Source organism: Numida meleagris, chromosome 3 (assembly GCF_002078875.1).
Source record: "Numida meleagris isolate 19003 breed g44 Domestic line chromosome 3, NumMel1.0, whole genome shotgun sequence".
Classification (NCBI taxonomy): domain Eukaryota; kingdom Metazoa; phylum Chordata; class Aves; order Galliformes; family Numididae; genus Numida; species Numida meleagris.
The window spans coordinates 70,495,958-70,523,921 of record NC_034411.1 but is presented as its reverse complement, the minus strand read 5'-3'; the positions used below and the strand labels follow the sequence as shown (position 1 = coordinate 70,523,921).

General features: G+C 41.2%; 1 protein-coding gene across 7 annotated transcripts in view; it reads left to right on the top strand.

The window, feature by feature from the left end:
• The window catches only part of GRIK2 (glutamate ionotropic receptor kainate type subunit 2), a 461,962-nt gene that overhangs the window by 66,352 nt on the left and 367,646 nt on the right, over window positions 1–27,964 (top strand). For 4 of the 7 annotated variants that reach the window (XM_021389815.1, XM_021389811.1, XM_021389810.1 and 1 more), the window contains one exon: window positions 20,535–20,939. In XM_021389815.1, coding sequence (XP_021245490.1) covers window positions 20,825–20,939 — 115 coding nt within the window. In that variant the 5' untranslated portion in view covers window positions 20,535–20,824. Of the gene's footprint in view, window positions 1–12,118; window positions 15,441–19,921; window positions 20,464–20,534; window positions 20,940–27,964 lie in introns of those variants that run through there. The other 3 variants (XM_021389816.1, XM_021389812.1, XM_021389814.1) reach the window with 3 other exon arrangements.

Sequence of the window (27,964 nt, the reverse complement as noted above, 5' to 3'; positions counted from 1 at the left end):
TCCCTAAAACTGTTTTTTCCTCTGACAGAAAATAGATCTGAAGGATTCATCTAGGTGTTATTGTATGTTGGAAGGAAAAGTGTCTATAAATAATAATAAAATAATAAAAATTTAACTGCTTTCAGCATAGTTTTTCTGTATTATATTTCTTAGACATCAGTATTTTTAAGATTACTTATCTTATGAAGGAAAATGTGCCAGTGAAATATCAGATAATGACCATGTAACTGTTTAAATTTATAAAGCTACTGTATCTGTTATTTCTGTAATCAATTAAATGCCATTAAAAAGCCCAAGCACCCTTGCAACGGATAAAATTCTAAAGAAAGCTGAAGCTGGATCTCATCGTAGAATTAAGAGCAATGCTCACAGTCTTCCCACACGACTTGTTGTATAATTACTTATTAAACACCTCAATTAATGAACTAAAGTGTTTGCAAATGAACTAGAATGATGTAGTGCTGTTCTCTTGTAGAAAAGCATTGGCAAACATAAAATAAGAAGTAATGTTGTCCTATTTGAAAGCTAGATGAGACAACAATAATTTTCTTCCATTCTTACTACCTATGAATATACTTTTTCATTAAAACTATGTCTGCAATACTAATAAAAACTAACTGCATTGCTGAGATTCCTCAAAATAGTTTATGCCTTTTGTGCAGTATAAAATATTACACAGCTATGCTTCATAGTGTGATACGCTTAATCGTAGAATAGCTCTGAAAGCAGAATGACTCTTTGGTTTAAACCATACTTTCAACATTTTAATTGTGAGCTGGACTGGTTACCCATTTTGCTCACTGTATTATGAGTATTCATTGAATGGGCCATGTATAAAAGCATACACTTAAAAAGGAAATATCTCGGTTTGCAACCTGTGTTTTGATAGTTCTTGCTTCTATGAATACAATGCAGCAACCTAAAAATAGGTTGTGATGGTATTAGAGAATGTAATTCCATTGTTCCTTTAAAAGGATCAAGGTTAGTTCCGTAATAGCTGTTCACTGTAGGTCTGTCTGCAAGATCTATGCAACTGCACAAGATAAATATTTAGTCCCAGGACTTTAATAAAATAAAATGAAAATTAAACAAAATACTCTCATCTGAATAAATTAATGTGTTTACATTGCAAGTAAGAGTCTTTCAAGAGTCTTTTATCTAGGGGAAGGACTATAGGTTCGAAACTCAAAGGAAAATAGAAGTCAACTATTTCAAGAGGTAAAGAAAGGTCCAATTTTGTCTCAAATTCAGCAAGATTTTTTTTTTTTGCATAATTTGTGGAAGAGTGTGGAGAACTTTTCTGATTTCAAATCAGACGTAAGGTTAAGTAAGCTATAAGCTTCTTATCAATGTGTGTAAATACATTAAGAGAGACTGAAAAGATGATGCAACCAGGCTCTTTTCATTGTTGCCCAGTGTCAGGATAAAAGAAAAGGGGCACAAATTGGAGCATAAGATGTTCCATCTGAACATAGAAAACACTTACTATGAAGGTGACAGAGCACTGGCACAGGTTGACCAGAGGGATTGTGGAGATCTTCAAAAGCCATAGGAACATGGTCCTGGGCAACCTGCTCTAGGTGTCCCTGCTTGAGCAGAGGGGCTGGACAAGATGGTCTCTTGAAGTCCCTTCCCACTTCAACCAGTCTGTGATTCTGTGATAAGATTTTTCTAGGACTTGATAATAACTTTAATTTTTGCAAAATTTTACTAGGAATTTCAGGCAGTGACACTATTTTCTTCACATTGTGGTTATTTTCCAGTTCATTTTGTTCTAAAGTTTCAGTCTAGGTGAGACATTTCCAGTGCAAAACCAGGATATGGTATGCTTTAGGTGAAATCCACTTTCTTAGTTCTCTTACAACCAAGCTATCCCCTTTTTCAGATTCTGTGTTCTAACTCTATCAGAATGAGGAGGTTTTCTAATGAATTTTATGAAACACAAAATTCAGAGAGTCAGCCATGTTCATGTTGTGGCACCACATGAGCAGCCTTGCTAGTAAAGAGGCAGCGAATTCAGCCTTGAGTTCCACCTTGGGCTACTTCTATTTTTGCTATGTAAAGTCAACATCAAAGCTTAAATTGTTTAGAGTGTTGTCCTCCAGAGTCATTTTCACCAGTAAGTGATATTTGCTATCATCACTGTTAAGAATGCTGAAGTTCATAGTCCGTGTGTCTCTAAAAATCTTACCACTGCTGTGAGCATCTCTAGTGCAGATACTTACTCCCTTTCCTTTATAACACCAACAGTAATAATGGACGTTGGGGGCTTTATAGAAGACTAATGTGTTGAGATTTTTCTTTGAGATATTTTTGGATGAGATGCCATATTAATTTCTAGCAAATTCATCTAACTTAATTACACATTATTTATATTTAAGCAGAGAGATGGGATAAATTTGGACAACTGGGTAAATTTCTATACTGGATCAAAATTTTTCAGGTTGTACAAGGACAAATCTGAAAGAAATGCCTCCTATTTTATTATGTTGGCTCACAGTGCCAGAGGAGGATGTTGGTAGTATGGCAGTAGAGGATGAAGTATGAACCTTCCCGCCAATATTCCACTACATGTTGTTGCTGCGTGACAGATCACAGCAGAGGGACAGTCTGACACAGTGGTGTCTGACAGGGAAATGCAAAGCAAGCGAAGCAGTGGAATTGAATTCTGCCTTTCAGAAAAATGGCACCCACTGACATTAATTTATCGATACCTAATAAACGTAGGCAAAATAGGGACCAAATAGTGGATGTGAGCACAGTGAGGCAGCGGGTGATGTGTTTCAGCAATGGTGACAGCAACAGTGGGTCACCTCCACTGGTGCAGAATTTATAAGCATGGCGTGCAAGCTTTTGATTGTCACTGGTGAAAATACATAGCTAATGGCAATGACTGTGTTGCAAAACGGTGTTTTGTAGATGATTTTGCTCTATCAAATAGTGTTATTGTGCTCTTTGTATCTTTTGTATTTTCCATGGAAGTAAATAGGAGGCATTATTTTCTAAGTGATCTATGTATTTTTTACTCTCTGCAAGCATTTATAATTTGGAATAAGGGCTTATAAAACAGATCTAAAGAACTGTGTAAATTATAGAGATGTAAGGCCTGACTCTTCAATCAGTTGTACTGATCTTACATTAGTGCAAAACTTTACTGAATGCTCTGAAGTTAGTTTTGGTTTATGCTAATGTAAAAAAGAGAATAGAGATAGTAAAGTACAATACACTTCATTGGAGGAAACACAAGCTCTTCAATTGATTTCCTCATTTCTTTTAACTCTTCCCTGGAAGAACAGCATAGGAGAAGGGAAGAAGGAAGAGGGAAGGAGGAACCTTGCTTGTCTCTGAAGATTGCCAGAAGGTACTTGGTATGGTAATGCCTCCCAAAAGAGATAGAGCCACAGTGACTTGCTTATTATACATAAACCCATCACAGCATAGTAACTTTCATGAAAAAAACACGCAGGAATGCATGTAAGATTTTAGAAGCAGCCTTTCAAACTGAATAATCCATTAATTGAGGTCAGCGTAACTGAAGGTCTGACTCCCTATGCAGACACCTATACATAGAACTTGTTGCTGTCTTTGATATTAACAGGAATACTAGCATAATTATTTTTTTTTATTAAGTGAATATTCTTTTATTTGAAGACATAGACTATTTCCATGTGACATGACAGGAGAAGATGTAGATTTGTGAGCCTTCAAACAGTTTAGCTGGTAACAGTCAGCTAAACATTAACAGCTCTACACTGATCATAGTCAGACTAAGTAATGTGCACCTTGTTCTCACTGTGCATTTCAAGCTGTAAAAGATTTTCTTTTTGATTTATAATTCCATCACTTGGATTATAAGTATTAGATGTGATAATGTAGGAAGAATGCCCACTGCCAATAGCACAGTGCTTCATTTTTATTTATTAGTTACAATAACTATGGCATTTATGTTAGTACAATGTTCCCATTTCTTAACCTTTTCAAATTATATTTTTCTAAATGTATTTGCATTAGAATCTTACAACACAATTGTATTTTAAAAAATACTTTTTGTACTTCTGGTATTAAAAAATTACTCTTTAAAAATTACAATGCCATGCAATGGTATTTCTTTGCTGAGGTAGTGCAAGCAAAACCATAAACAAGTTTGAAATGATCAGTGAGGTTTTTTTTTGTAATGACTTTTTAGCAGTTTTGTATTTATTACCTCATTTTTAATCTTTTATAGAACCTCTCAAATAAGAGCTGTTTGAAAAAAGTTTTGTGGCATTACACTAATTATGATTTAAAAATACCAGAAAAATATCCTTATAAAGAAAATAAGAAATAAAAAAATAACATAAAGTACACAAGTAAATTGTTCTGATGACACTCATATGAAAAGTAGTATTTTCTGTACTCTGTTCCAAGGTACAATTTGCTATGTAATTCCTACACCACGCTGCCCTTTCAGAAATTTAATATAAAGGGAATAAATATGTCCTATCTTATTGTCCTTCATTTACATATTACAGTGTAGATTCATGCACAGTACTTATACACGCATATATATAGTCACTAGTGGAATGGCTGACCTGTTAAGAAGGGCTTTAAGATAAGAATGATGGGGGACAGAGTGAACAACCAGCAGTTCTGTGAGGGAGTGACAGCCAGGATCAATGAGCAAAGGGTGATGTGAAAGGGAGGAATCACAAAATTCACAAAACAGGAATTAGCAGACTCACCTCCAGCACTCACATTCACCTCCAGCACTCACATGCAAGAAAGGAAATGCCAACAAGGCACCATAATGGAGAAATCCTCCAAAATTTGTATAGGAATTTATTATGCAGAGGTGCCTCTCTGAAGGGCTTGCACACTAATGCATGCAGTATGGGGAATAAACATGAATTTAGATTGAATGATCTGTGTGCGGTTGCAGCACTATGATCTTGTTGAGATCATAGTGACCTGGTGGGATGGCTTCATGACTGAAGTATTGCAGTGAAGAGACAGAAGGACAGTCTGGGAAGATGAGGAGGGGGAGTTGCCCATTATGTTAGACCACCTGGAAAGTGCATGTAGCTCTACCTGGGGATGGAAGTGGAGCTGACAGAGAGTTTATGGGGTAAGACTAAAGGGAAGACAGGTAAAGGTGATGTTATAGTGCAACAGTGCCTCTCCCATAAGATTCTCATGCAGAAGTTGATGAAGAATGGACAGTAGGCACATACTTGTTAAGTGGACAGTGAGGTGGACTGAAAACTGATTGAATGGTCAAGCCCAGAGGGTGATGATCAGTGACACAAAGTCTAGCTGGAAGCTAGTAACTAGCAGTATATACTGGGGGTCAGTACAGAATCTAACCCTGTTCAAAATGTGATGATGTGGATGATGGGGCAGAGTGTACCCTTGCAGATGATGCTATACAGAGGAAAGAGGCTGATATACCAAAGGGTTTTGCTGCCATACAGAGTGAGCTAGATAGACTGGAGAAAAGGTATGACAGGAACATTGTGAATTTCAACAAGTACAAAGGCCTGTACAACTTTAGTTACCAGTACATGCTGGAAGACACCCAGATGGAAAGCATCTTTGCAGAAAAGGACCTCATGGTCCCGGTGGCACCAAGCTGAACATGATCCAGCAGTGTGCCCTTCCTGCAAAGAAGGCTAACAGTATCTTCAGCGGCATTAGGCACAGTATTGCCATCAGGTCAAGGGAGGTGATCCTTCCCTTCTACTCAGCACTGGTAAGGCCACACCTGGAGTACTGTATCCACCTGTGGGTTTCCAAGTACAAAATACAGACGTAATAGAGAGAGTCTGATATAGAGCCATGATGATGATTAAGGGACTGGAGCATCTCTCCTATGAGGAAAATTGAAAGAAGTGGGATTGTTTCGCCTAGAAAATAGAAGGCTTGAGGGAGATTTTATGAACATACAGAATCATAATCATAGAATCAGAGTACGGTTTGGGTTGGAAGGGACCTTAAAGATCATCTAGTTCCAACGCCCCTGCACCAAACAGGGTTGCCGATCTCTAGATCAACTACTAAATCAGGTTGCCCAGGGCCCCATCCAGCCTGGGCTTGAACACCTCCAGGAATGGGAACCATATAGAATTATCTGCATACGATTGTAAAGAAGGTGGAGCCAGTTTTTTTTTTTTTTTTTTTTTAGTGTTGTCCAGTGACAAGACAAGAGGCAATGGGCACAAACTGAAACACAGGAAGTTCCATTTGAGCATTAGGAAACATTTTTTTTACTGTGCAGGTGACAGAGCACTGGTACAGATTGCCCAGAGAGTTTGTGTGTCTCCTCTTCAAAGATACTCAAAAGCAGCTTGGATATTCTGGATGTCCTTGCTTGAGCAGAGGTGCTGGGCAAATGACCTCTAGAGGTCCTTCCAGCCTCAGAGGTCTTCCAACCTCATCCATTCTGTGATTTGGTAATATACATACATTTAATTAAAATCTAAAACGTGAAATCAGGAAACCACAACAAACTCTCTCATTCCGTGACTTAAAATTCTATTTACACTTAAAAAAAAACAGCAAAACAAAACAACACATAACTCTTGTAAATTAATAATTCAAAAAAGCAGAAATTTTTATTGCCGTCAGTCTTCAAGTACTTGAAGACCTATTTTTGGTAACTTGAGTTACTCAATCCTAATTAATTAAATGGGTCAGACGCATCTCACTGTAAGAAAACTTACTGTTTGTGATTGACTAGAAAGCAGACAAGACAAATATTTTGGATGCTGTTGTCTAAATTTGGACAGATATCCTATTTCAGAACTTCAGTTCAAAGTGATCTACAAATGCCTAATGTCCCCGAAAGAATAAGGCAGCTTTTCCTCTGCACTTTAAAACATGGCTGATAGTCACTGTTGCAGTGATATGTCTGTCATTTTCCGTGAGAAAATCACTGAACTATGACCAAACTTTAAGTCTTTGAAATATTATTGTGTTTTAATAAGAGATTTAGATGTTGACAGCTAAAATGTAATAAGATTGGCACACTGAAAATCTTTAAGGCTTCTAAGAAAGGAATCAGGCCATCTGAGTTGGAATCATCCTACTTTGAATGCTTACAACTCAAACCTTTATGTCTGTGTTTGTTGTTTTATATTCCCATCAAATGAGCTTCAACTGAGTAACTAAAAATTATTATTTATATTCCATTGATTGTAAAATGACTAGCTGACCAGCTCAGGTTGTTCATCTTTTTTTACTATTAGAAGATTGAAGCTTCTACTATGTCTTTGCTATTATTCTTCTGGTTGTTAAATGGCATAAGTTTACCAATTTAAGCTCTAAATAGCTGAGAATTTTCTGTTTAATTTGCAAGTATCCTATATAGTATATAAATAAGTGCTTCTTTATTTCATGATAAGCACAAGAGGACAGGATGAACACTGCGGGAGAAATGGAGGGCAAAACCTCTAGTTTTATGCTACACTGACATGAATTATAGGTAGATTGTAATAAGAGATTTCCATCTCACAGACTTAAGAACTGCAGCTCTAAGCATAAGATTAGGAATGGTCAAAAACTCACTGCACTGATTTAGCTAGCTTAGCCAATGTTGTATAAATTGCATAGAATTAATTTTAGTGAGATTCAGTAGTGCTCTTCCATAGTATAATAGAAAAATATTTTTAGTGCTTTGATATCAGAAGGCATGATTTATAATGTGAAGAATTTTTTCTCAAAAGTGTGTTTCCATTCTGAATACCTACAACTGGAGGTACTTTAAATTCTTATTTCCTTGTAGACAAACATCCCATATACAGGGTTTTCCTAAGCTAAAATTGGAGGAAAAAAAAATTTGCTACATACATGTTTTCAAAACTTGTGGTTGTCACAAAGTAATATTGCTTATTTGCAAACAAGAAGGTAAACAACACCATCAGTTGGTGCTGCAGCTAATTCACTGGGCAGGTTCTCATGTTAGTTACAGACATGTAGGTACCTTACATTTCAGATGTTATCTAGGTGATTTAATCTAATTTTATTCTGCTCCTTGAGTGTAATAAAGCAACGGGTTAGACTTTTCTCAAGATATCTTCTACCTGCTATAGAGTAATCTATAAAAAAATATTTTTATCTGAGAGACTTGGGGAAAAACTTGCTGCTCAAAGTTCCAAATTTTATTTAATCATCTGACTCACAGTGCTACCTACTGTAAAGTAAAGAGAGTTACATGAAAATGTTCTTGCAATTTGGTGAAGTGTTCCCATCTCTCATTCCAAGTGAAAGAGTAGGAGTTATCACATTGGCTCATCTGTGTTCCAGCTACTTACTTCGCAGTCACATGTAAAAGAAATTACTGTTAGTAAGAGCTAGCTTTCACTTGAGTTTATTTCTGCTCTATCTCAATTTCCTCTTCAGTAATTTATAGAATTATTCCTGTTCTTTCTTTGTTTGTGTGTTTTCCAGTTTTAAGAGACTTGTTAATAAAACATGAAAGACAGAAGTGTCATTACTTCTACCTTCTTGGACGTGTGTCAAGACTGAAAGAAACAAAAACATCAAAGCATTTGACGTCAAATTAAATCTTGATTCAATGTGCTAGTCTCCTCCTTCTCAGTCTCCATATTAAATTTATTCTGTTGAGATGAGAATTTTAATTTAACTTATATGTTCTTCCTGAAGAACTACCTAAAGGTTATCATATGTTTGGAAAAGATTAATCACTTCTCTTTTCTATCAAAACAAATTTATGTCCCTTATCTGCTAGGAGAAAAAAATACACACTGAAATAGAAGGGTTACACTGAGGTGGTTTTGTTATCTTTTTGTTTTAAGTAAATCTAGGATATTAGAATATTTCTCAGTTTCTCTTTGGACTGGACATTGGCTTTGATAAGAATGACAGTAAGTCTGATCCTCTGTGATCTCAAGGCCTCCTTGTTCACCGTTTTTAGACACACAAAAAAAAATAGGCCAAATTGGGAGTAAAATGCTAACTAGTTAGAATGATTGCAGACTCAGTAAAAAACTTCCATAAAGATGCTTTGCATGGAGCATGGTGTTAAGCAGAATCAAACTCTCCGAAGTTGTCCAGGAATAGCCTGTGCGGCTCTTTTCATCTTCAGCAAGACTTCGCTTCTTCTGGCAGTTGTTTCAACACAGTGCCTTCTCTCAGCTTTCAAGCAATTTCAGTACTTTTAAAATATTTTCTTTCCTTTCAGATTTCCTTTCCTTCAGTTCCTCCCTTCCTCGCAGTGAGGGGCCTGTCAACTCAAACACTTTGATTTCTCTCATCCTCCTTGATTTTTAGTTTCTGTTTCAGTTTTATGTTCTGGTTGTGCTCTTTACAGTGCAGGATTCATCATATCTTCCTTGTCCTACTCTTTCTCTCAGAATAGTATGTCCAACATCCTTTTTATCCCTTAACAACTTTAAAATTCCAGCAATCTCAGATAATGAAGAATAAGCCCTCTTTTGTTGTTTTTGCTTTTAGAAGGTTTTCCTGGACAATGGATTTTAACAATATGCAGGAATTAAACTATGAGGATAATTTTTGAGGCTGTATGAAACTGAGACAATAAGCAGGGCAGTCTTCACTGAAATGTGACCATCATTTCTCAGATACTAATTTGAAAAGGCATTTAAATAAATATTTGAATCCAGCTGACTACTGTGCTTAAACTGTTCTCCCAATAGCTAAGACTTTTTTCTACTGAAAACTCAGACTGAGGTGAAACTTTTGGTCTTTTTTCCCAGCAAATGAATGAGATATCAAATTAAGGAAATAATGATTCTTATAAATACTTAGTAAAATACTCAAAAGTATTGGATGAATAAAAGTTTGAATAATTCCATTAAGATGTTGAATTTACATACTACTTGTGGCTTCATTATTTCATTTATGGTTTCTGTTGCTAAAGTTGATCCTAATTATGCTTTAAAATATAATGTCAGGCTATGTGACTTTTTATATACGTAAAATGCATATTGTAGAGGAATAAGTTCTAAGGAATATTTTCATATACTAGAAATGGCTTTGCATATCTGATAAACTGCTTCAGTCTGAATTGTGGAGTAATTTCCTTGCCCCTCTGAAATGAACTAAACACTCTTTGTATAGTCTAACTAAAATCATTTCAAGGTAGATTAGAAGTGTACACTTGCTTTAGGTGAAATTCAGTTTCCAGAACCTCAAAGAGATTTAAACACTGCACTGGTCTTGTGGCAATTCTCTGCACAGTAGTAAAGTGTAATTCTTTTATTCTGAAAATTGGAAGTCAACGAAGCATCCTTTAACATTTGTCCTAGTGAGTAGCAAGCACTAAAGACTAAGCTACTGTGTGGCTGTCACAACTAACATGTGATATGTGGCATCGTGTATTTGAATAATGACAGTGGATTCTGTTGATTTCTAAGTCCCAGGAGAAGTAATAAGATGAATTATAATTCATCAGACTCTGTAAAATATGACTTGGTTTAAATGGCTGCATTTTTGAGGATTGAGGCCTACTCCAAGATGTATGTTAAATATATCAACTATAAATCCTATTTATACTATTTCTTCAAGACTAGGCATTTGGAACAACATTTAACATTATTTCTCCTGCTATACTCTTCCCCCTTGAAAATTAGTTATAAAATTCACTATGAATAGATCACTCAGGTACTTGAAAAAAGTTCTCTGTTAATATTATAAATGTGACAACAAACACAAAGTCCCTTGTGCCAGGAGAATTTGGGTCAAGTGTACTGGTAATATAGCTATACAACTACACAAAAACTGTTGCAGCTCACTGATGTGTGATTAATGTTAATTTTTTAGTATAGTAGATTCTGAGAGAGACATGAAAAAGCATAATGATCAAAGACCCATTTTATTCTCTTATTATTACTGAAGTTTAAGACTTGTTTGAATGATAAAATTAAAGTTTCTTCACATTGTCAGTGTACTCTTTCATATGATTCAAACTTGCCTATTTCGGCACTGACTCATACTAGAGATAATTCTGCTCTTCACTAATTACACTGAAGCCTCAGTTTTCTTATTGACTGGAGTTCTGTTTAGGACTATATTATAGGGCATTCAGTATTGGAGTATCCAGTTCTTTAGGGCATAAAACAGAACTTTTTCTTGCAGCTATTTCATTATTGTGCTTGCAAGACCTAACATTTTTCTTCTTCTTCTTTTTTTTTTTCTCTGAATGCTTTACATTCATATCCACTATAATTATTTTTAAGTCTAGGTTCCATCTTTACATTATTTTTTTAAAATTTTGTATATTACTGTGGGGTGTTCTTGATCCACCTATTAACATTTTTCTTCCATGCATCTAATTACTTTGGTCAAATGTGAACTTTTCTGAATCTATGTAGACTATTTGCAGTGATTTTATTGTCCTGGAAATTGTTTCTGTGCTCCATCACTTTCCTAAGAATGGAGGTGAGGCTAACAAGCCTGTAGCCCCCTGAATCATCCTTCTCAATCTTCTTAAAGATGGAAGTGGCATATGCATACCCACATAATGTTACTTAAATATATTAACGTTTCTCACATAATATTCAGCAGTCTTGAGGAATATTGTACACTGCATTGTGGCTGGCATCAAAGTAAATTAAACAAATACCCGTGTCATATTTCTCTGTTGAAAGGTATTCAAGCTCAAGGAATGATTTCATTCTTTTGCAGTTCTTAGTTGTGTTTTGTCTCGAGATTCTTATTAATGTAATACATTTCACTGCACCTCTTAAACAACAAGGAGTCAACAAGTAAGTTGAATTAGACCTTGACCATGTTGCTCAAGTGTGAGATATTAATTCTAGAATCTGGGATGTCATCTGCGTAGACTAGATATTCCTGAGAGCTATTAGTGAAAGTCATGAGATGAGCCCATCTTGTTTGACAGTGGAGAGAGAAGAAAAACATCAGATATATCAAATCTACAAATTTATATGAGTTATATCATGCCCCCACTGGGCCTATACTTTTAAAATTAACAGTAACACACAATGAGAGAAAACCTCTCAGTTAACAAAGGTAACCTGTGGCTCATTGTCTCCCTCAAGTGGCTTATACCCGAACAGAGATTTATTACCTCCAGAAATATTTTTTTTTCATTTATTATATCTTGTTTCGACTTCAAGTAGTACTATATTTGCAACCAGCCTGACTAGGAATATGACTATAAAAAGATCATCAGTGAAAGTCACAAAGAACTGTGAGGAGAGTTGAAATCTGGGAGGACTTTCCTTGACCTAACTAATACGACAACAATTCTTTAATTGACCATGAACTGTACCAGAACTCCAAATCACATATCAGTAGGACACAGATTTCCTGAAAGACAATCCAGTGTTTTTCAAAACCACAAAAAGGTTAAAAAAAAATAGCTGACAGGAAGAACAAAATGAATATATTGCAATTGCCTATGAATGTTGAGTTGCCTGCAATATGAAGCCTGGAAAGTTCGCTTCAGAGTTTTCCATGTCAGAACGGAAGTTGTGAATTACTCATCCTGAACAAGTGTTATTATTCAGATTGGGGTCATTAATTTGAACAGCAAAAGCTTATATGAGAACACCTAAGAGATGATGTTGGTAAATTGTGGCTCTTTGTAGATCTGCCATTTTCATAGAATTCTGTTGAAATCCTGTTGATAGATTTTAAATTCTATCAGTGTTTATACAGGCATACCTGACCCAAACTGAAGTGAGAAGCAAAAAAAATATATTGAATGTTCTGAGTCCTAATGCTACATGCATGTGGTAAAAAATTTGTCATCCTTAGTTCTTTTGTTTTTTGTATTTAAGCATAAGGAAATTAGGCTACAAGTTTATGTCACGTCTAAGATAAAATGGTGTAAATGCACCTAAGGGGATGGAACTGTGCTAAACCCAGATTATTTAATTCTGTGTCTTTAGAAATAGTTCTGAGGGAAAACAAAACAAAGCTAGAAAATATTCTCATGAAGATCTCTACAAATTCATTTACTTTTTTCAAGGTTTGAAATTCTATTGATATTTACAAAAAATTTCAAATAACTGGTGAGGAGATGGCAAACATATATCTTCCCCTTTGACAGTTTTACATATCATTAAAATAATTAACATCAAAGAAAATAATCAACTGAATAAGCTTGTGGCTTTTTGCTAGTTTATTTGTTTGTGAGTTTTTTGTTTGTTCATTTTCTTTTAGAGATCTAGGTCTTGGTAGAAATAGAATCTTGAATTTTCTTCCATTTATGTCACTGGTTTGTAGTGTGATCTTAGACTCATTCATGTCTTCCTGCTCCAACTTTTTTGAGTAATAATGATGCATATTCAAAGTCCTTACATATCCACAGCAATAAATGTTGGTAAGAGCCCTGGTGACAATGGGAATCTCCTGTCTGAGGGAGATCCAAATTCTGCGTTAACTGTTGTAGGTTGTTTATCATTGACAATCCCATGTTAGGACAGAATTGTTATCCAGGCAACAAGTGAAAAGATTCTGCATGAATGTAGTTCAGGTGAAATGATTACATGAAGATACTGCACAACCTACCTTCAATATCAGACCTGAAATGCCTCCTCCCTTCTCTTTTCCTGCCTTCCTTTCTCTCATCTCAGAAAGACACCTTTGAGTCCCGTATTCGTATATTTGCCTGGTCTGAAAACTCTGGATAGTTACAGCAAAAGTGCTCAGTGACAAAAGAGGTATCGACCCCTCTGCTTTCGCAGGGACACTGCTTGAGCAACTCTTATTTGCTCATCAGATCTTACACGTTTCCCACTCTCCGCAGGTCGCGGAGATTCTGTAGTCGTTTCCGTGGCCATCCCCGCGATGCCTTTCCCTCCTGCAGGTTCTCTCCGGCTCAGGTTTGCGGGGTCTCCCCGCTGGGATGCCCGCCGGCCTCACAAGCAGCATCCCGCTCATTGCCGGCCGCCTTCGCTCCCAGGGTGGCATAGAGCACTTCGCTTTGTCACCGCGTTTGTTTTTGACAAGAGTTATCTCCATTACGGCCTCAGGCAAATGAAGTGACTAATGAATTTTCTGTCGGCCACGGCAGCGCGCTGCTAGCAATTAAGGGCTGTGCTGTGGGGCCATTAAGCTGCAAGTCACAGCGGCCCGATCGCGGCGAGCCCGGAGCGGTCTGTGCCGCCTGCGCTAGCTCGACAATGGGATCATTGACTATTTATTTACTCCGCACAACAACTCTGCTGTTTACTTAATTATAGGAGCTTCTCAGTCACCAACCCCCACCTCTCGAGCGCTCTTCGAGCGTCCCCGCCCCCTATAACCGCGGTTCCCTGCTGAATGCTCGGGCAGATGAAGCAGGGCAACGCCTGAGCATCCTCTGGGGGTGCGGATGTGAGGACGGGCATTGGCCGTGAAGGAAAGGCGAGGGGACAGCAGATCGAACCTCGGGAAGGCAGCGGGGCGGGGGCAGGCGCACGGGGAATCCTGCAGCGACCCAAGGCACATCCGAGCCGGGAAACAAAATAGGGAGAAGGGGAAATCGGGCAGATGCCTGTGGAGCTGCGGGGGCGAGAGGGGCAGGGGGCGAGAGGAGAGCACTGGCAATCCTGCAGGGGGCTGTGGAGGCTCGTTATCGGAGCGCCCCCCTCCCCGGCAGTGTTGCCACTAAGAAGTGAACCGGACTTGGAGGCCACCGCTCTGCCTTCCCGACGCCCCGGGCTCTGGTTGCTGCTTGCCCTCCACCTCGACCCCACAGCCGTGCTGCCCCCACACGAGATTCCAGCCCGACTCTGGCTCCTTCCTTTCTGGACAAGATTGGGAAAATTGCCGGAGCTCGGTCCACACTAGTTCAAGGAGGAAGGAGGCTGGGGATGCAGGAGGGGTTCACCATGAGGATGATGTAGAGAAGCTGCTGAGGGCACCCAGACTTCTTTGTCTCCTCTGCGGCCACGGGGACAGGGAAGGGTTTGCTGGGCGCCGTTTTGAAGGCGGTAGGGTCCAACTCCTCACATCGCCTCCATGCATGCAAAATGGAACTGGGGACCCCGCTCAGGAGCTCGGATTTCCAGTGCTCTGAAAAACGTGCTGCCCGCCGAGCTCGGCCTTTGGGGCTGTGGAGTGGGAGGTGGGAGCGATTCTACTCAGCCGCCCGCCCGCGAAGCCCTGCCCGCTGTCGCTGCTGGCCCGGAGGGGCTCGGCGCTGCGGAGCCCGGAGCGGCGGCCGCGGAGGAAGCGGGTTTCTGCTCCTTTAAAGGGAGCAGTGCAGAGCTCCCGACGGGAGGCGGGTCTCCTTCCTTCTTTTCCTCCCTCCCTCCTTCCCTCCCTCCTTCCCTCGCTCGCTCCTTCCCTCCTTTCCCTCCCCTTCCCCTCCCTCCTTCCCTCCCTCGGCCGCCGCTTGCTGCCGCCGTCAGTGGTGCCCGGCCGCCGGCTGCACCGCAGCCCGGGCATCCCCCGGCGTCCTGCCACCGCCCTTCCTCCCCCCGCCTCCGCCTTCCTCTCCCTCCCCGCTTTCCCGCCCGCGTCTCAAGGTAGGACGACGTCCCGGGGTCTCCGGCTGCCCAGAGCGGCTGCATGCGAGTGAGGGGCTGCGGTGGGGTGGTGGTAGCTGCGGGTGGGTCTCTGCGCTGCGGGAAGAGCTGCCCACCGCGCTGCCTCCGAGCCAGGTGTCTCCGGGCAAAGCGGGCGCTGAGCTGGCAGACACGGGCACCGCGAGGCTGGCCGGCTCCTGCCGCTGGGCTCTGTCGCCTTCCATTCTTCTCTCCCGCGTTCCTCCTCACCTTGCTGTGGGAAGTGGGGCCAGCGTCCAGGGCAGTGCATCCCGCCCGGTGCCCCCTGTCCGACTCCCGCAGCAGCCCTGAGCCGCCGGGCTGAAGGTGGCTGAGCCCGGCGTTGTCCCCCGGCTGGGGAAGGAGAGCTGAATAACGAGTTCTAACTTCACTCGAGTTGTGGGTGGACAACCCACAGACTGTCTGTTGGCTCTCCTTCCACGAGATCTCCTCCTGCCCCTGCCCCGGCACCCACTGCCGGTACAGCCATCCCACCTTCCGGCTGTCGGCAGTCCTGGCGTTGGTTTCCGAACAAATTCAGCATTCTCTGGGCGAGCATTCATCGCTAACCCAGCCAGGGCGCTGACACTCTCTGTATGAAGCCAGAGACATTTCTGTCTACAGTAGCGGCACGACTGAGAGAGCCCTGTGCGCGCTGAAAAGGAATGGATACTTCATAATGACACCTCTCTTCACATTTCCCTTTGAAACTTTTAGTGGAGTCATCCTTCCTCTCCTCCCGAAATCTTTCACAGCTTCCGCAGCCACAAAACAAACTGAAGGGGTGAAAGGCTGATTTGTAGATAATGTCATAAATGTTTGTACTCGCTGCTTAAAACCTGCTAGGAAAGTGCATCACTATGATACCCAAAAGTGCCTGAACAAGTTAATCTACTGCATACTCAGTTTGTTAATTAGAATGAACGTCTTTCCGCTAGCTGAAAATTAATTACCATCTTAAAATGTCATTAATTATCAGCGCAGCAGAAACTTGGTTGTAAATTTGGACTGAGCTAATAATAACACAGAGAGGGGACCTATGGTTTTTATAGCTGGTGAGAGTGAAGTGCAAGTGGGCTGCGGTGTGTTTTTCAATTATACTATCAACAATCATTGGAATAACTCAGCAAATGTTTAAAAAGGGAGGACTGTATTACTGCACTGTCAGCAAAGCTGCAACACTCGTGCCTGGAGATCTGGAGGGGCTGGTCAGGTGCTGCGGTAAACTATGGCTCTCCACACACCAGACTGCAACAGCAGGAGGACTGTGGTGGCATGTGAATCTGAAACACTTGCAAAGATTTCCCAAAAAATGTCCAAGAAACAAAACTCTGGGAACCGAATGTCTTATCCATACTAAATTTATATCCATTGTTGTTGGGAGAGGACAAAACTGTAGATTAAGTGATTAAAAAAAATCTGTCATCTGTTCTTAGAGACATAGCACTGACCTGAAAACGAAAGCCATTTCCTTTTAAAAGTGATATGGTAAAACTATACATTCCAGTAGGTGGCAGCTAGCTGGAAGTGGATTAACTTTTATTATGAAAAGAGCACATGAAAATAAGATCTGAAGAAAAAAAGTGCCTGATATAATAAGGTAATCAAAATCACATATCTCCTTTCCAAATGAAGCATTAGGTACATAAGATCACCATTTATACCTGACACACACCTAAAGAATTTAGTAGGCTTTTATCACTCAGAAAAGATGTAAAGGCCTTAGATGATCTATTCTCCTTCCCCTCCTGTAGCTGAAATAGTATTTTTCATACCACCTTCACTTGGACATTGCCCTTGTGTACTAAAAATGTATTACCACCACATCTACTGTAGAAGTCCAAAATATAAAGCAAATTAAAACATATAACCAAGGAATTGTAGATTTTCCAATTGCTGATTGCTGAAGCAAAGAGGACAGTTTCATAAAGACTTTAATCTGAGAAGCACTGCATAACAGTCATGACAAGCCCCCAAGAGACAAGACCAGCTTCTCCAGCTGAATATTTTATTAGGGATCTCCAACCTTTGAATTGTATGTCTTACAAGGAAAGAAATATGAAAGTACTCAAGAACACTTTCCTGCGTCCATGTTGAAATTATTCTGGAGGGTGAACAAAAGGATCTTTGTAAAGATTACTCCTCCTTCCTCCTCCCTCTATGAAGATGAAATGAAGCTAAAGTCCAGTTAACAGAAAAGGAGTCTAGAATGGTGCATTCTGAGGCTTCACTTAACTGTATAGACTATAAATTGTCTTCAGACCCCAGTTATTCAATGAGTTCTGAACATCTGATGTCTTGCCAGATTTACTTTTTAAGTGATATTCTTGAGAAAGGAATTCTGGATTAACCACGATCTCCCTTCTAAGTGGGAGTTGGGATTTGAGAGAAGGGAGAGGGTGTTAAAGCCAAACATTAGACGACGTGTGAGGGCAGATAAGAAGAGCAATACTCCTGAACCCATAAAATGTCATAAAATAGCGGGCCAGCTAACATAGTCGAGGGTATAGGAAGTGTCTCTAAAGAAGCCGATAACATATTTTAATTTCCTTTCGTTATAGTGGAAGGATTGGAGGGAAAAAGGGCGCTGGGGCACCGGGAGGTCTCGCCGCGTAGGCGCCGCGGAGGGGCGCGGGCCGGGAGCGCTCTCCGCAGTGCTGAAAGTCTCCGAGCCTCTCTCTCCGGGCGCTGTCCGTGGTGCTGGGGCCTCTCCCGTCGGTGGAGGGAGGTCAGCAAGGAAACCCCATCAGTCCCACGCGTGCGGCCGAGGGTGTGATGGGGCTGCTGAGCATTTAATAACAAAAGCAATGAATCATAAGCTGTTTTATGATTCCAGTTATTCTATAGACTCCTCCATGATTTAGGACCTTTGTTGGGCTTGATTACAGCTACTCTTCTTTTTTTTTTCCCCCCCAAGAGACCTTAGAAAATAAGACTCATTAAAGTAGTCACTTTGTCCCAGGTTTGTCTTGTTAATTGTATTAAAGCTGTTAAGGAATCTTATGCTTTCATAAACGCTTACCAAAACTAAGCTAAATAAAAAAATTCAGTTTGAGCGGGAAGCTACATATGAGTAGTCAGAATTAAAAAGATGTCTACTGTCCTTTATTTCAGTAATATTACAGGAAAGTTGATGAAGGAAAGAAATGTTCACAGTGTTCAACGGTGTCAGTTTTATTTCTTCTTCAACTAAGATAAAAGATGAAAACGTAGAAGAGAAAAAAAAAAGGGGGAAATAGCAAATACAAGAAAGAGCATCTCAGTCTGTACATTTTTTCTCGGAGATATTCTAAGTGTGAACTGAAGGAGTCGCTAGATATCCTTGCTTTTAACACTAGGTGTTCTTTTTAAAGTGCTCCGGTAGTCAAACCGTCTGATTGAATTCCCTGCTAGACTGCAGAACTAGCCATTCATGATACTTATTTTTGACACTGCAGTTATGCCTCCATCTTAAAGAAAAAAAAATCAATGATGTTTAATAATCCCTTCACAGAATGTGCATTTATTTTCATCAGCATTTTACAGTGTTTTAAGTAAATGCATGCTGAGGAAACCAAAAGACATAATGATAAGAAAGTTACTGTGAATTGCTAACACCTTCAGGGATACGAAGCACTAACACTACAAGTAATAATTTAAATGCTGCTGTTGCTTATTTACATGTCCACAATACAGAGGTGTCATTTAAAAATAAACTGGAACTCGCCTCTGCCATGTTCTCCTTCTGATAGATTTCACAGACTATTCTAATTTGGTTGGCATCATCAGTATTTAATTCTGTAAAGTCGGGTTTATTCTGTGTTCATCTGTATGTATGTGTGGAGGAAGTCTCTCAGTGATATTTTCTCTGGTAATAAAAGTCAGGGGGGGAGATAAGGGAGACAAAAGATGTCTACAGACAGAATACAGAATAAAATGAATTCATTTTCCTTGTGGGGAATCTAGGAATTGTCTTTCAATATTTTTAATAATGCTTAAGTATACTCAGCAAAAGCTTCACTTAGACTGCAAAGTCTGACAGTCCAGGTTCAACCTATTTTCATGGTTACCAGCACACAACTATTTGTATTTCAGAGGAAAGTCCCAAGTAGTCTAGAGAATGAGTTCTTTGGAACATCTGGCCAAAAGACAAAAGTCCGTGGCTGCAGTTGCAGATACAATCTCAGTACACCATTATCAAACTAGGCAGTGCTATTGTTCTGACTGAGAACCGCAAACCGACAAACTACACACACCTTTCAGTACAAGGAGGAATAGCAATACTGTGAAGGGAACGCTGTGCCTGAAAAAAGGAGAGTGATAGAATAGAGTGCAAAATATAAACCTGTAAATCCACAAGTTACTGTTTAGAGCGAAACTGAGATACAAGTCTATGCATTCAACAGGGCTGTTCTTGCGCTGCCGGTTCCTGTTCACCTTGCAAAAGTGTAATCACTGGATCCGGGGCAAGTTCCTAAGGACATGCAGTAGGCAAATTATCACATTTTCCCTTTTTCATGCATTAATGTGAGTAGCAGTCGGTAAATGTAAATATCATGATCTTTTTTAAGCCTTAACGTTACTTTGACAACATGCATGATTTTATCGTCAGCATTCTCCTTCACAACCCTAAAGCGAAGTGATTTCCAGCCAGCCAGTCAGCTATTAAAATGCATGAATTGATTTTTATAAAACCGATTCCCTTGTCTCCTACAGCCCTTTTCTCCACCCCCGCCCCCGGCACAGGCACTTACAGCTATTGTTCAGAACAACTGAAAGACTAATAACAATTAGAAAGCTGTAAATAAAACCGAGCTGTTTTTTCCTCCAACAACGCTAGGCGATCAGATCTGTTGCATAATAGAAATCAGGAAGGCTGTCTGGCAGGCAGCCTTAAGAAGAGAGGAGCTATCTCAATTTCTCTCACTTAATCTTGGCTTCGCGTCAGAAGCTGTGCAGCAGTGCAGTAGAATGGGAGCACGGCAAAAGCCTCGCCAGTGAAACGGCTGGTGCTCATTGACTCTCGGTATGTGGCGATACCTCAGCGATTTCTCGAGCTGGATTACCTATTGATTTTCCTCCTTTCTTGCCTCCCAGGTTTACTCGGCTGGACGTTGTGTGTGTTTGGATTTCTCAAGGATTCTCCCCCGACTAACATGGATGTCCCACCATTCCTTGCAGTTGAAGGTTGCTCCTTGGCGCAGTGAATGAAGAACATGCAGGGATTGCTAATGGGTTTGGGAAGCGTAGACTCTTTCCTCTCTCTGTGACCATGCCGTGATCGTGTCTGAGGGCCATCAGTTTACGTATCCTCATTCTCACCTTACTGGGAAACCTGACGGCTTAGAAGGGGGAAGTAAGGCAGCGCGTGTGTGCATAGAAACATCATGAAGATTATTTCCCCTATTCTAACTAATCCAGTCTTCAGATGCACCATTAGACTCCTTCTTTGCTTGCTGTGGATTGGATATTCTCAAGGAACCACACATGTGTTAAGATTTGGTAAGATTTCTCGACACTTTTTCATTGTGCGTTTCAGCCCGAACGCGATTTACGTAGGATTGACTCCGAAGGGGGTGCTGGGGGACAGCAGGGACGTGCTATCGGAGTCGGGCACCGAAGTCTCTGTGTATTTTGCATCCGGAGGCATGAATTGCTGTGTGTTTTTTCTGCCGCCGCAGCTCATTGTAGCCGTAGTAACGGCACGATGATGATAATTATAATAACAATAGAGAGAAAAATGACTGGCAAACGCTTTTGCCTAAGGGGCTGCAGAGCTTGCGTGGCTCCCTGGTAATGTACCTTATTTTGTTTCCGTAGCAGTGGAAAGCACAGTGCTTCATCAGTTAAAACCTGTCAAGTAGTTGTTAAGTTTCGGCCGCCCGCCTCTGCTCCATCTGAGCGGATGCCGCACGGGCGCGACGTGTCACCCGACACCTCTGGGCTGGGTTCCCACTCGCTTGCCTCTTCTCTGGCGTTTAGGGTTAGAGATGGTTTGTGCCTTGTTCCACGCTTGCCAAAGAGTCGTTGCGGTACGCTGCAAAAACAAGGCTGCGGGGAAAGTTGCACGAGCTCCAAGACAGCCCCCCTCAGTAAAAGGAGAGAATAAAAATCATAGATCAGAATGAGATTTCAAAGAAAATGGAGAGTTTAAAGACTATCCCATCTGGACCATGAAACTAGTCTCAGCAGCTCTGCCTGTGCTCTCATTTGTGTACATGTGCATAAGAAAACAAGCGAGGCAGACGTTCCGGCCACTATGCCTGCTCTGTCAAAGTTTTGCAGTAGACAGGGACAGGACGGAAGGGAAAGTGAACTTCACTTCCCAGACGAGGTGTGCTGTCCGGGAGGGCTGCGGTCCCGGCGGAGCGGGCGAACCGCGGAGGGAGCGGAGGATGTGGCAGCCCGAAAGTGGCACCCCTGGGCAGACGGCAGCCTCGGTGCTTCCCGTCCTCGCACCGGCCGCTGGGAGATGCCAGCAGCCTCTGCATCTCTTTCCGTGGGGCACTGAAAGCTTTCGTCTTCTCCTGAGAGTAGTATCTCAGTGTGTTTCTAATTTTGTTTAAATTCCCCCACGCGCTCACTTTTATTTGGAGGGGAAGGTTGGTAATGATTAAAAAATCACCAATCTGTTACTGATCTCGTGTGCTGAATTCCTAGTAGCACTTATTTTCTGCTTCCATATGGTCTAAAGGTGGTGCTTAAGGCACGTTGCTCTTAGCAACCGTCTTGAGGAATGCTTGTTTCTTTGGACATGGCTAAGTGAGTCCGTATATCATTGCCAGGTTGATTTTGCATTCAGTCTGCTCCATAGTCGTGGCGGTGAAATTAGCGCTGGGGTTGTGTGATGTGGCACAATTCAGTTTGGGCGAACCGGGATTTTTGACCAGTGCTGAGGGTCGGACCTTTGAATTACTTTCAAGCGTAGCTGTGTAAACAAGCATCTTCCTGGTCACACCACCTCCAAGAGGTGAGATTTCCTCCTTTATCTTAGCATCCTTTCTGAATTGGTAATCCAGTGTACCTACAGAGATATCCCTGCTGAGCAGCGTTTGGGAGAAATTTGAATAATACTACCTCCGAGACCGGAGGTAGTACAGCAGGACTCCACCACCCAGAGCAATCATGGTCCTACACACACTCATTTTTCTAGGCTAACTTCCCTTCCACACTGCCCCTGGCTCATATACTTGGGTAACGGTGCATACTCACTTCATTGTTTGCAGCAGCAAAGACTGAGTCTGTTTCTAAAGCACAGAATTATTTTTCTTGTCTTTAAATTGTCACCAACCCAACTGTAAGGCTTTGAAGCAGGGAGTGGTTGTTTAGCTTATTTTAGTGTGAAAATCTTAGATGTAAGAGAGCTTGCGGAAGACTTTCCCCTTGCTCAGCTGGGCCTGTTGCACATCGCCGCTATAAAGAATCTGGACTGAGCCTGGTCTAAGTGTGCAGTGACTCTGTGATTGCTGGAGACATCCAGCTCCTTCCCCAGGGGTGACAGCTCTGCGCAGGACATGGCGGGGAGGAGGGAAGACCTTTGGTTATTTCTTGAGAGGAGAATTTCCCTCCGTCCCTGTCTCCTCCGAGTGTCCTTGAGACCAAGGGCCGGGATGCCCGTGCCTGACTGTGGACTACTCCCCGAGCAGCGAGAATTGAGGAGTTCCCTGCAGAAGGCAGCCTGCCAGCCCCCGCTCTTCTTCCTCAGCCAGCAGCGCTATGGCAACAGGGGAGATCTTGGATCCTGCCAGAGCCCCAGCCCCCTCATTCCTCCCGTGCAAATTAACCACCATGGATTCACATTGTCCTTCCCACGGCTTCTGTCATTGTTGGGACTAGCCAGCATGTCCTTTCTCTCTCTCTCAAGCTATCTTTTAGCAACCACACAGGGAACAGGAGTCGTCTGGGTTGGCTGTCGAAGGCAGAGGGTTGTTTCTGCCCGTGCTTCACGAGCCAGGCACAGGGAGAGGCCGTGCGATGTCTCCATTTGCACCCAGCCCCGTGCCCACTTCTTCCGGAGCGGGGCAGCCAGGTATGCGGGCGTCGCACCAGCCTCACTGAAGTGACACCCGGTTTCGTGCGGCATGCAAGCAGCCTCTCTCTGCCTCCCCTCCTGAATCACTTCCCACAGGCAAGCTCTGGAAGCGCAGAAGGCTTGTACCCACCATAGCCGAGAGTTTCTAACGGGAACTAAAACCATTACTCAATTAAACATAAACCTGAGCCATTGCTGCGGATACCAGGCCGGGTCCCAGCCTGACAAAAGAGAAGAGCAGCTACCTGATATTTGTCTCTCCTTTGCTGAATGTGATGGAAACCTTTTCCTTATCACTTGGCACCGTACAAAAGCCCAAATCTGTGACCATCGGCAGATTCGCTCCATTATCGGGGACCGCTTTTCACAGTTCTCCAATTCCGTGCCTCTATGCTGTGGAGGAGCAGACTCGTCAGCAGCTCCCAGGAAATATCAAGTAACAGTGCCGGGCCGGGCTGGGCCGGGCTGAATCGTTCCTGAGCCCCATTGTCGCCGGGTCCCGCAAGCCCCCTCGCTCATGCCTTTTCCCCCCTCGGGGCACGCCGGCACTTGCACGGCTGAATGAGCGAGCCATTAAGGGCTGTTAACTATCAGTAACTCTTCACCTGAGTTCACAAAAACCTATTTCTTCTCGCCCAAGGCAGTAAGAGGCCGGGCTGCTTAAAACCCTTCTTTTCTTCCCTGTTCCTATGCGGTGCTCTTTGAACTCCACACTACTCTAAAACATTCTTCTTTATTTAAATTGCCCGTTTCGGGCCTCGTCTCTGCTACTGAGAGCAATACAGAATAAAACCCTGCTCGCCTTTCCTACGGCAAAGGTTGGTGAGCGGAAGGGGAAAGCGGTTTGGCCCTAATTCCCTCTCAGGTTACTCAGGTGAAAACGTGTGGATGATCAAGGACCCTCCCCAGGGAGCCCACAGACCTGATAAGAATTTCCGCACTTTGTGGAGGATATTTTCTTCTCACTTCAGCTCATTGAAAAGGAATGTAAAGAAATTAAAGGCCCGGGTCCATAGTCTAACCTCTCTGCTCGTTCGGTGTTGCAGGTGTCTGTGGTGAAAGCTGGCTTCAGGCAGATGGGAAAGGGACGTGTGTGTTGTGGGAGGGAATGCGTCATTGGAAAAGAAGGGGGGGACAGAGTTTAAAAGCAAAAGAAAGCTAAGACAAAAGAGGTAGAATACCTTTCAAGGAAAGATGGATTTGTACTCTTCCAGAAATAATTTCCTATTACTGGCCTATTTTTTTTTTTATGAAGAACAAGAAAAAAGAACAAAATCAACACATCAAAGCATTACAAAAACTAGCGCTTTTCCCGTAAAGCAAAATAATAATAGTTGCAAAATGAAGCTGTGTATGATTGATTGCGTAATCTGTGGGACTGAATAGAAAAAATAAAACTACTTCTTGGCTCTACTGTGGGATCTCAGAGGGGGGAATTACTCCGCACTGGAGAATTCTCTCGTGAAAGTGCGGCACAGGTTTCTTCTGCTGTACTACTTAACTGAGCCCCTTTCACTCAAAAGGATTGAGCTTATCTGCACGGGAACGTTTTTATGATTGGGCTCGGCAAAACCAGTGAGGAGGCTGGATCATCGCGTTTGCTGCCTGTACAGTTCTCAGTGGTGGCCGACCCATACGTTTCTGAGATTTAAGTGGCCATTCTTATCAGATGGCTGGTAGACACAGCAAAGACATGGAATAGCAGTGAGAGCTAGCTCTGTGCAAAAAGCTATGAGACCAGAGCTCAGATGAGGAATGCCTGCTGGGTGAGCTAGAGTTTTACTAGAACCTCGATGTACACCGTCTTTTCTTCAAATTTTACACTGGCACGTTTTTAGTGGAAGGGCATAAGCTTTCTGCATGTATTTAAACGGCAGAACACACAGAACTGACTTTGATCAGGGAGGAGCTTTGCCTTCAGATCGAGAGTGTGATCAAAATCTGCAAAGCAAATGCCTGTAGCAGCTCTCAGAGGTCCGTGGCTTGGTAATTCCAATACATAGAGCCAATGAAAATGTTACTACCAAGCACAAGAAGCTTTAAATACATGTTAACATCCACGCAGAGAAGAGTTCAAAATCAGTCTTGCAAACAGCAACAGAAATCTTTGAAAGAGGAATAAGGTTAAGAGCCTCGGGAAGGCAGCAAGGAGGTGAGAAGCATTGTTATTGACTGCTCTAGATTAAGCGGCACAGAGGAAGATTTCAATTTGATAACGTCACAGCCCTTCCTGTTTTTCTTTGCTACTTCTGCTGACAATTTGGTAAGGTAATTAAATTGGCTGATTGAAGTCACAGTGGTCATGGAGCGATAAAGACCATTTGGATTTAATGGAATTTAGAAACAACAGCGCGCTGCACACAACTCTTACAGAACGAGAATTTCAATGACTCATTCAGGGTGCTGACTACATAGAACGTCCTGGACGAGTTTAATTGAAAGGGCAAAGCAGATTAGCTGTATACAGTCTTTATTGCACTAGATAGGGGAATTAGAGTTATCCCTTTAAAAGACTCATTATTGCATTATCAAGATTTAATGTAGGTTAAGAAAGCTTTCATCCGTGTGGGCTGTCTGGAATATCCCCAGATCCTTTCAACTGGTGTTTGGAACACCAACAGCTTTGTAAAAGGATTTTCACACAATTGTCTGATAGATGAGGTGGTGAGACGTATAACTCCTTTTTGACTGCTACCTGGCTTTTGAAGTGATGCAAAGTTCAAGTAATACCTTCCATTTGAATGTGGTCGACAAATGAAATGGTATCTGTCCCTGGAGATAAGAAACCAGAGAAAAAGAGATTTGCCGGCATTTTCTAAATTCAAATATTAGATAATTTTATTTATTTATTTTATACAAGAGAAAATCCACTTGCTTTAGAAAAAACTAAACCAAGTATTTTCTAGTCACTGCAAAATAATTGCAGATCTTCGTCCCTAACTTAATTCATTTACTTTTTCTTTCTTAGTTTTAACTTTCTCTCTCTCCAATCTCTTCCAGAGGAGCAATTACTAGAAGTTCTGTCAATAATTTGAAAGAGAAACTAGAAAGCGCCTTATTTCCATACTCCTCAATCTGCAAGGCAAATTAATGTTTCCTGAATACGCTTCTTATAATGTTATGCTGTAATGTATGTTGGAAGACTAGATTAAACAATATAACACATCTGAATTGGAATATGGGGAATCAAAGATCACTATCATATTAATACTTATAATTTTGTGCTTTATTTGGCTCCTTTATTCTTCAGTAATAACAGTCTTAGGTTTATATAGTGCCTTCAATTTAAAAAACCAAAGCTTTCAGTAACACAAAGAAAACAGAACAAACATCTAATGATCATTATTTCAATAACTGGAGCTCAGCCAGCTCTGGATAAACTAGATGGAATTGTAATACTGTGTAAAACACTAAACAGAAGTTCAAAAGGTGTATACTTAATTCCATTAAAAGGTAAATGTCAGTTAAAACCACAAAGCTTTTTTTTGTGTGGAATAAAAAATTAGAGTTGACCCATAGATGTGGTGCTGACCCATAGATATAGTGCTTAAGACTGCTCTTTTTACATCTGCTGCAAAAATCTTCAAGTGATTTGTATCAGCCTGGATTTAGACTTCCTTGAAAGTTATTATTGAATAGTGTTTCTGAAGTGCTATTGAAATAGAATAAGATCTCATATAGGATGATATTTGGTAGTAATGTTTATCTAACATTCAAGGAAAGTAAACATTCTTAGGTTACATATTTCTAAAGTGTTTCCACTTCTAGGTCTTTTTGCTTGGGCTAAAGGAGATTTCTGATAGTATTGTGACTAGGGGGATAGTTTAAATTATACCTACATTGTAGCCTCTGAATAAAAATCCTCATCCATAGATGATAATATTTTGTCATTAACATGCCAGAAGGTTAATTCATAGGCCTTACAGAATTTTATTTTTATATTTGGGGAAAAACATTCATTCATATTTGGTAAAAGTCTATTTTATTATATTTGTGTTAACATTCCCAAACTCTTTTAAAATTTGATCATCAATAAAATAGTTATCTACATTTAAAAGTCAGTTAATCTAGGAATGTTGAAGATATCTGTTGATATTTCAGTATGCAAAAGTCCCTGATTGTCAATTACTAATTCTTGCACAATAGACTCTATAACACAAGAACAGCTCAGGGAGAGCTTAGTAGGATTTCAGAAGCTGTTGTTCATGTGACTTAATAAATTTTCTAATTCCCTCTAGGTTGTATTTTTTTTTTTTTAAATAATACTTTAATGCATGTCTTCAGTATTTCTCAGTTGTATAAACAATCAAAATAATCCATCTCAATTCAAAAGAATCATAGAATCATAGAATCATAGAATCATAGAATCATAGAATGGCTTGGGTTGAAAAGGACCTCAAAGATCATCGAGTCTCAACCCCCCTGCCAAGTGCAGGGTCGCCAACCACTAGACCAGGCCGCCCAGAGCCACGTCCAGTCTGGCCTTGAATGCCTC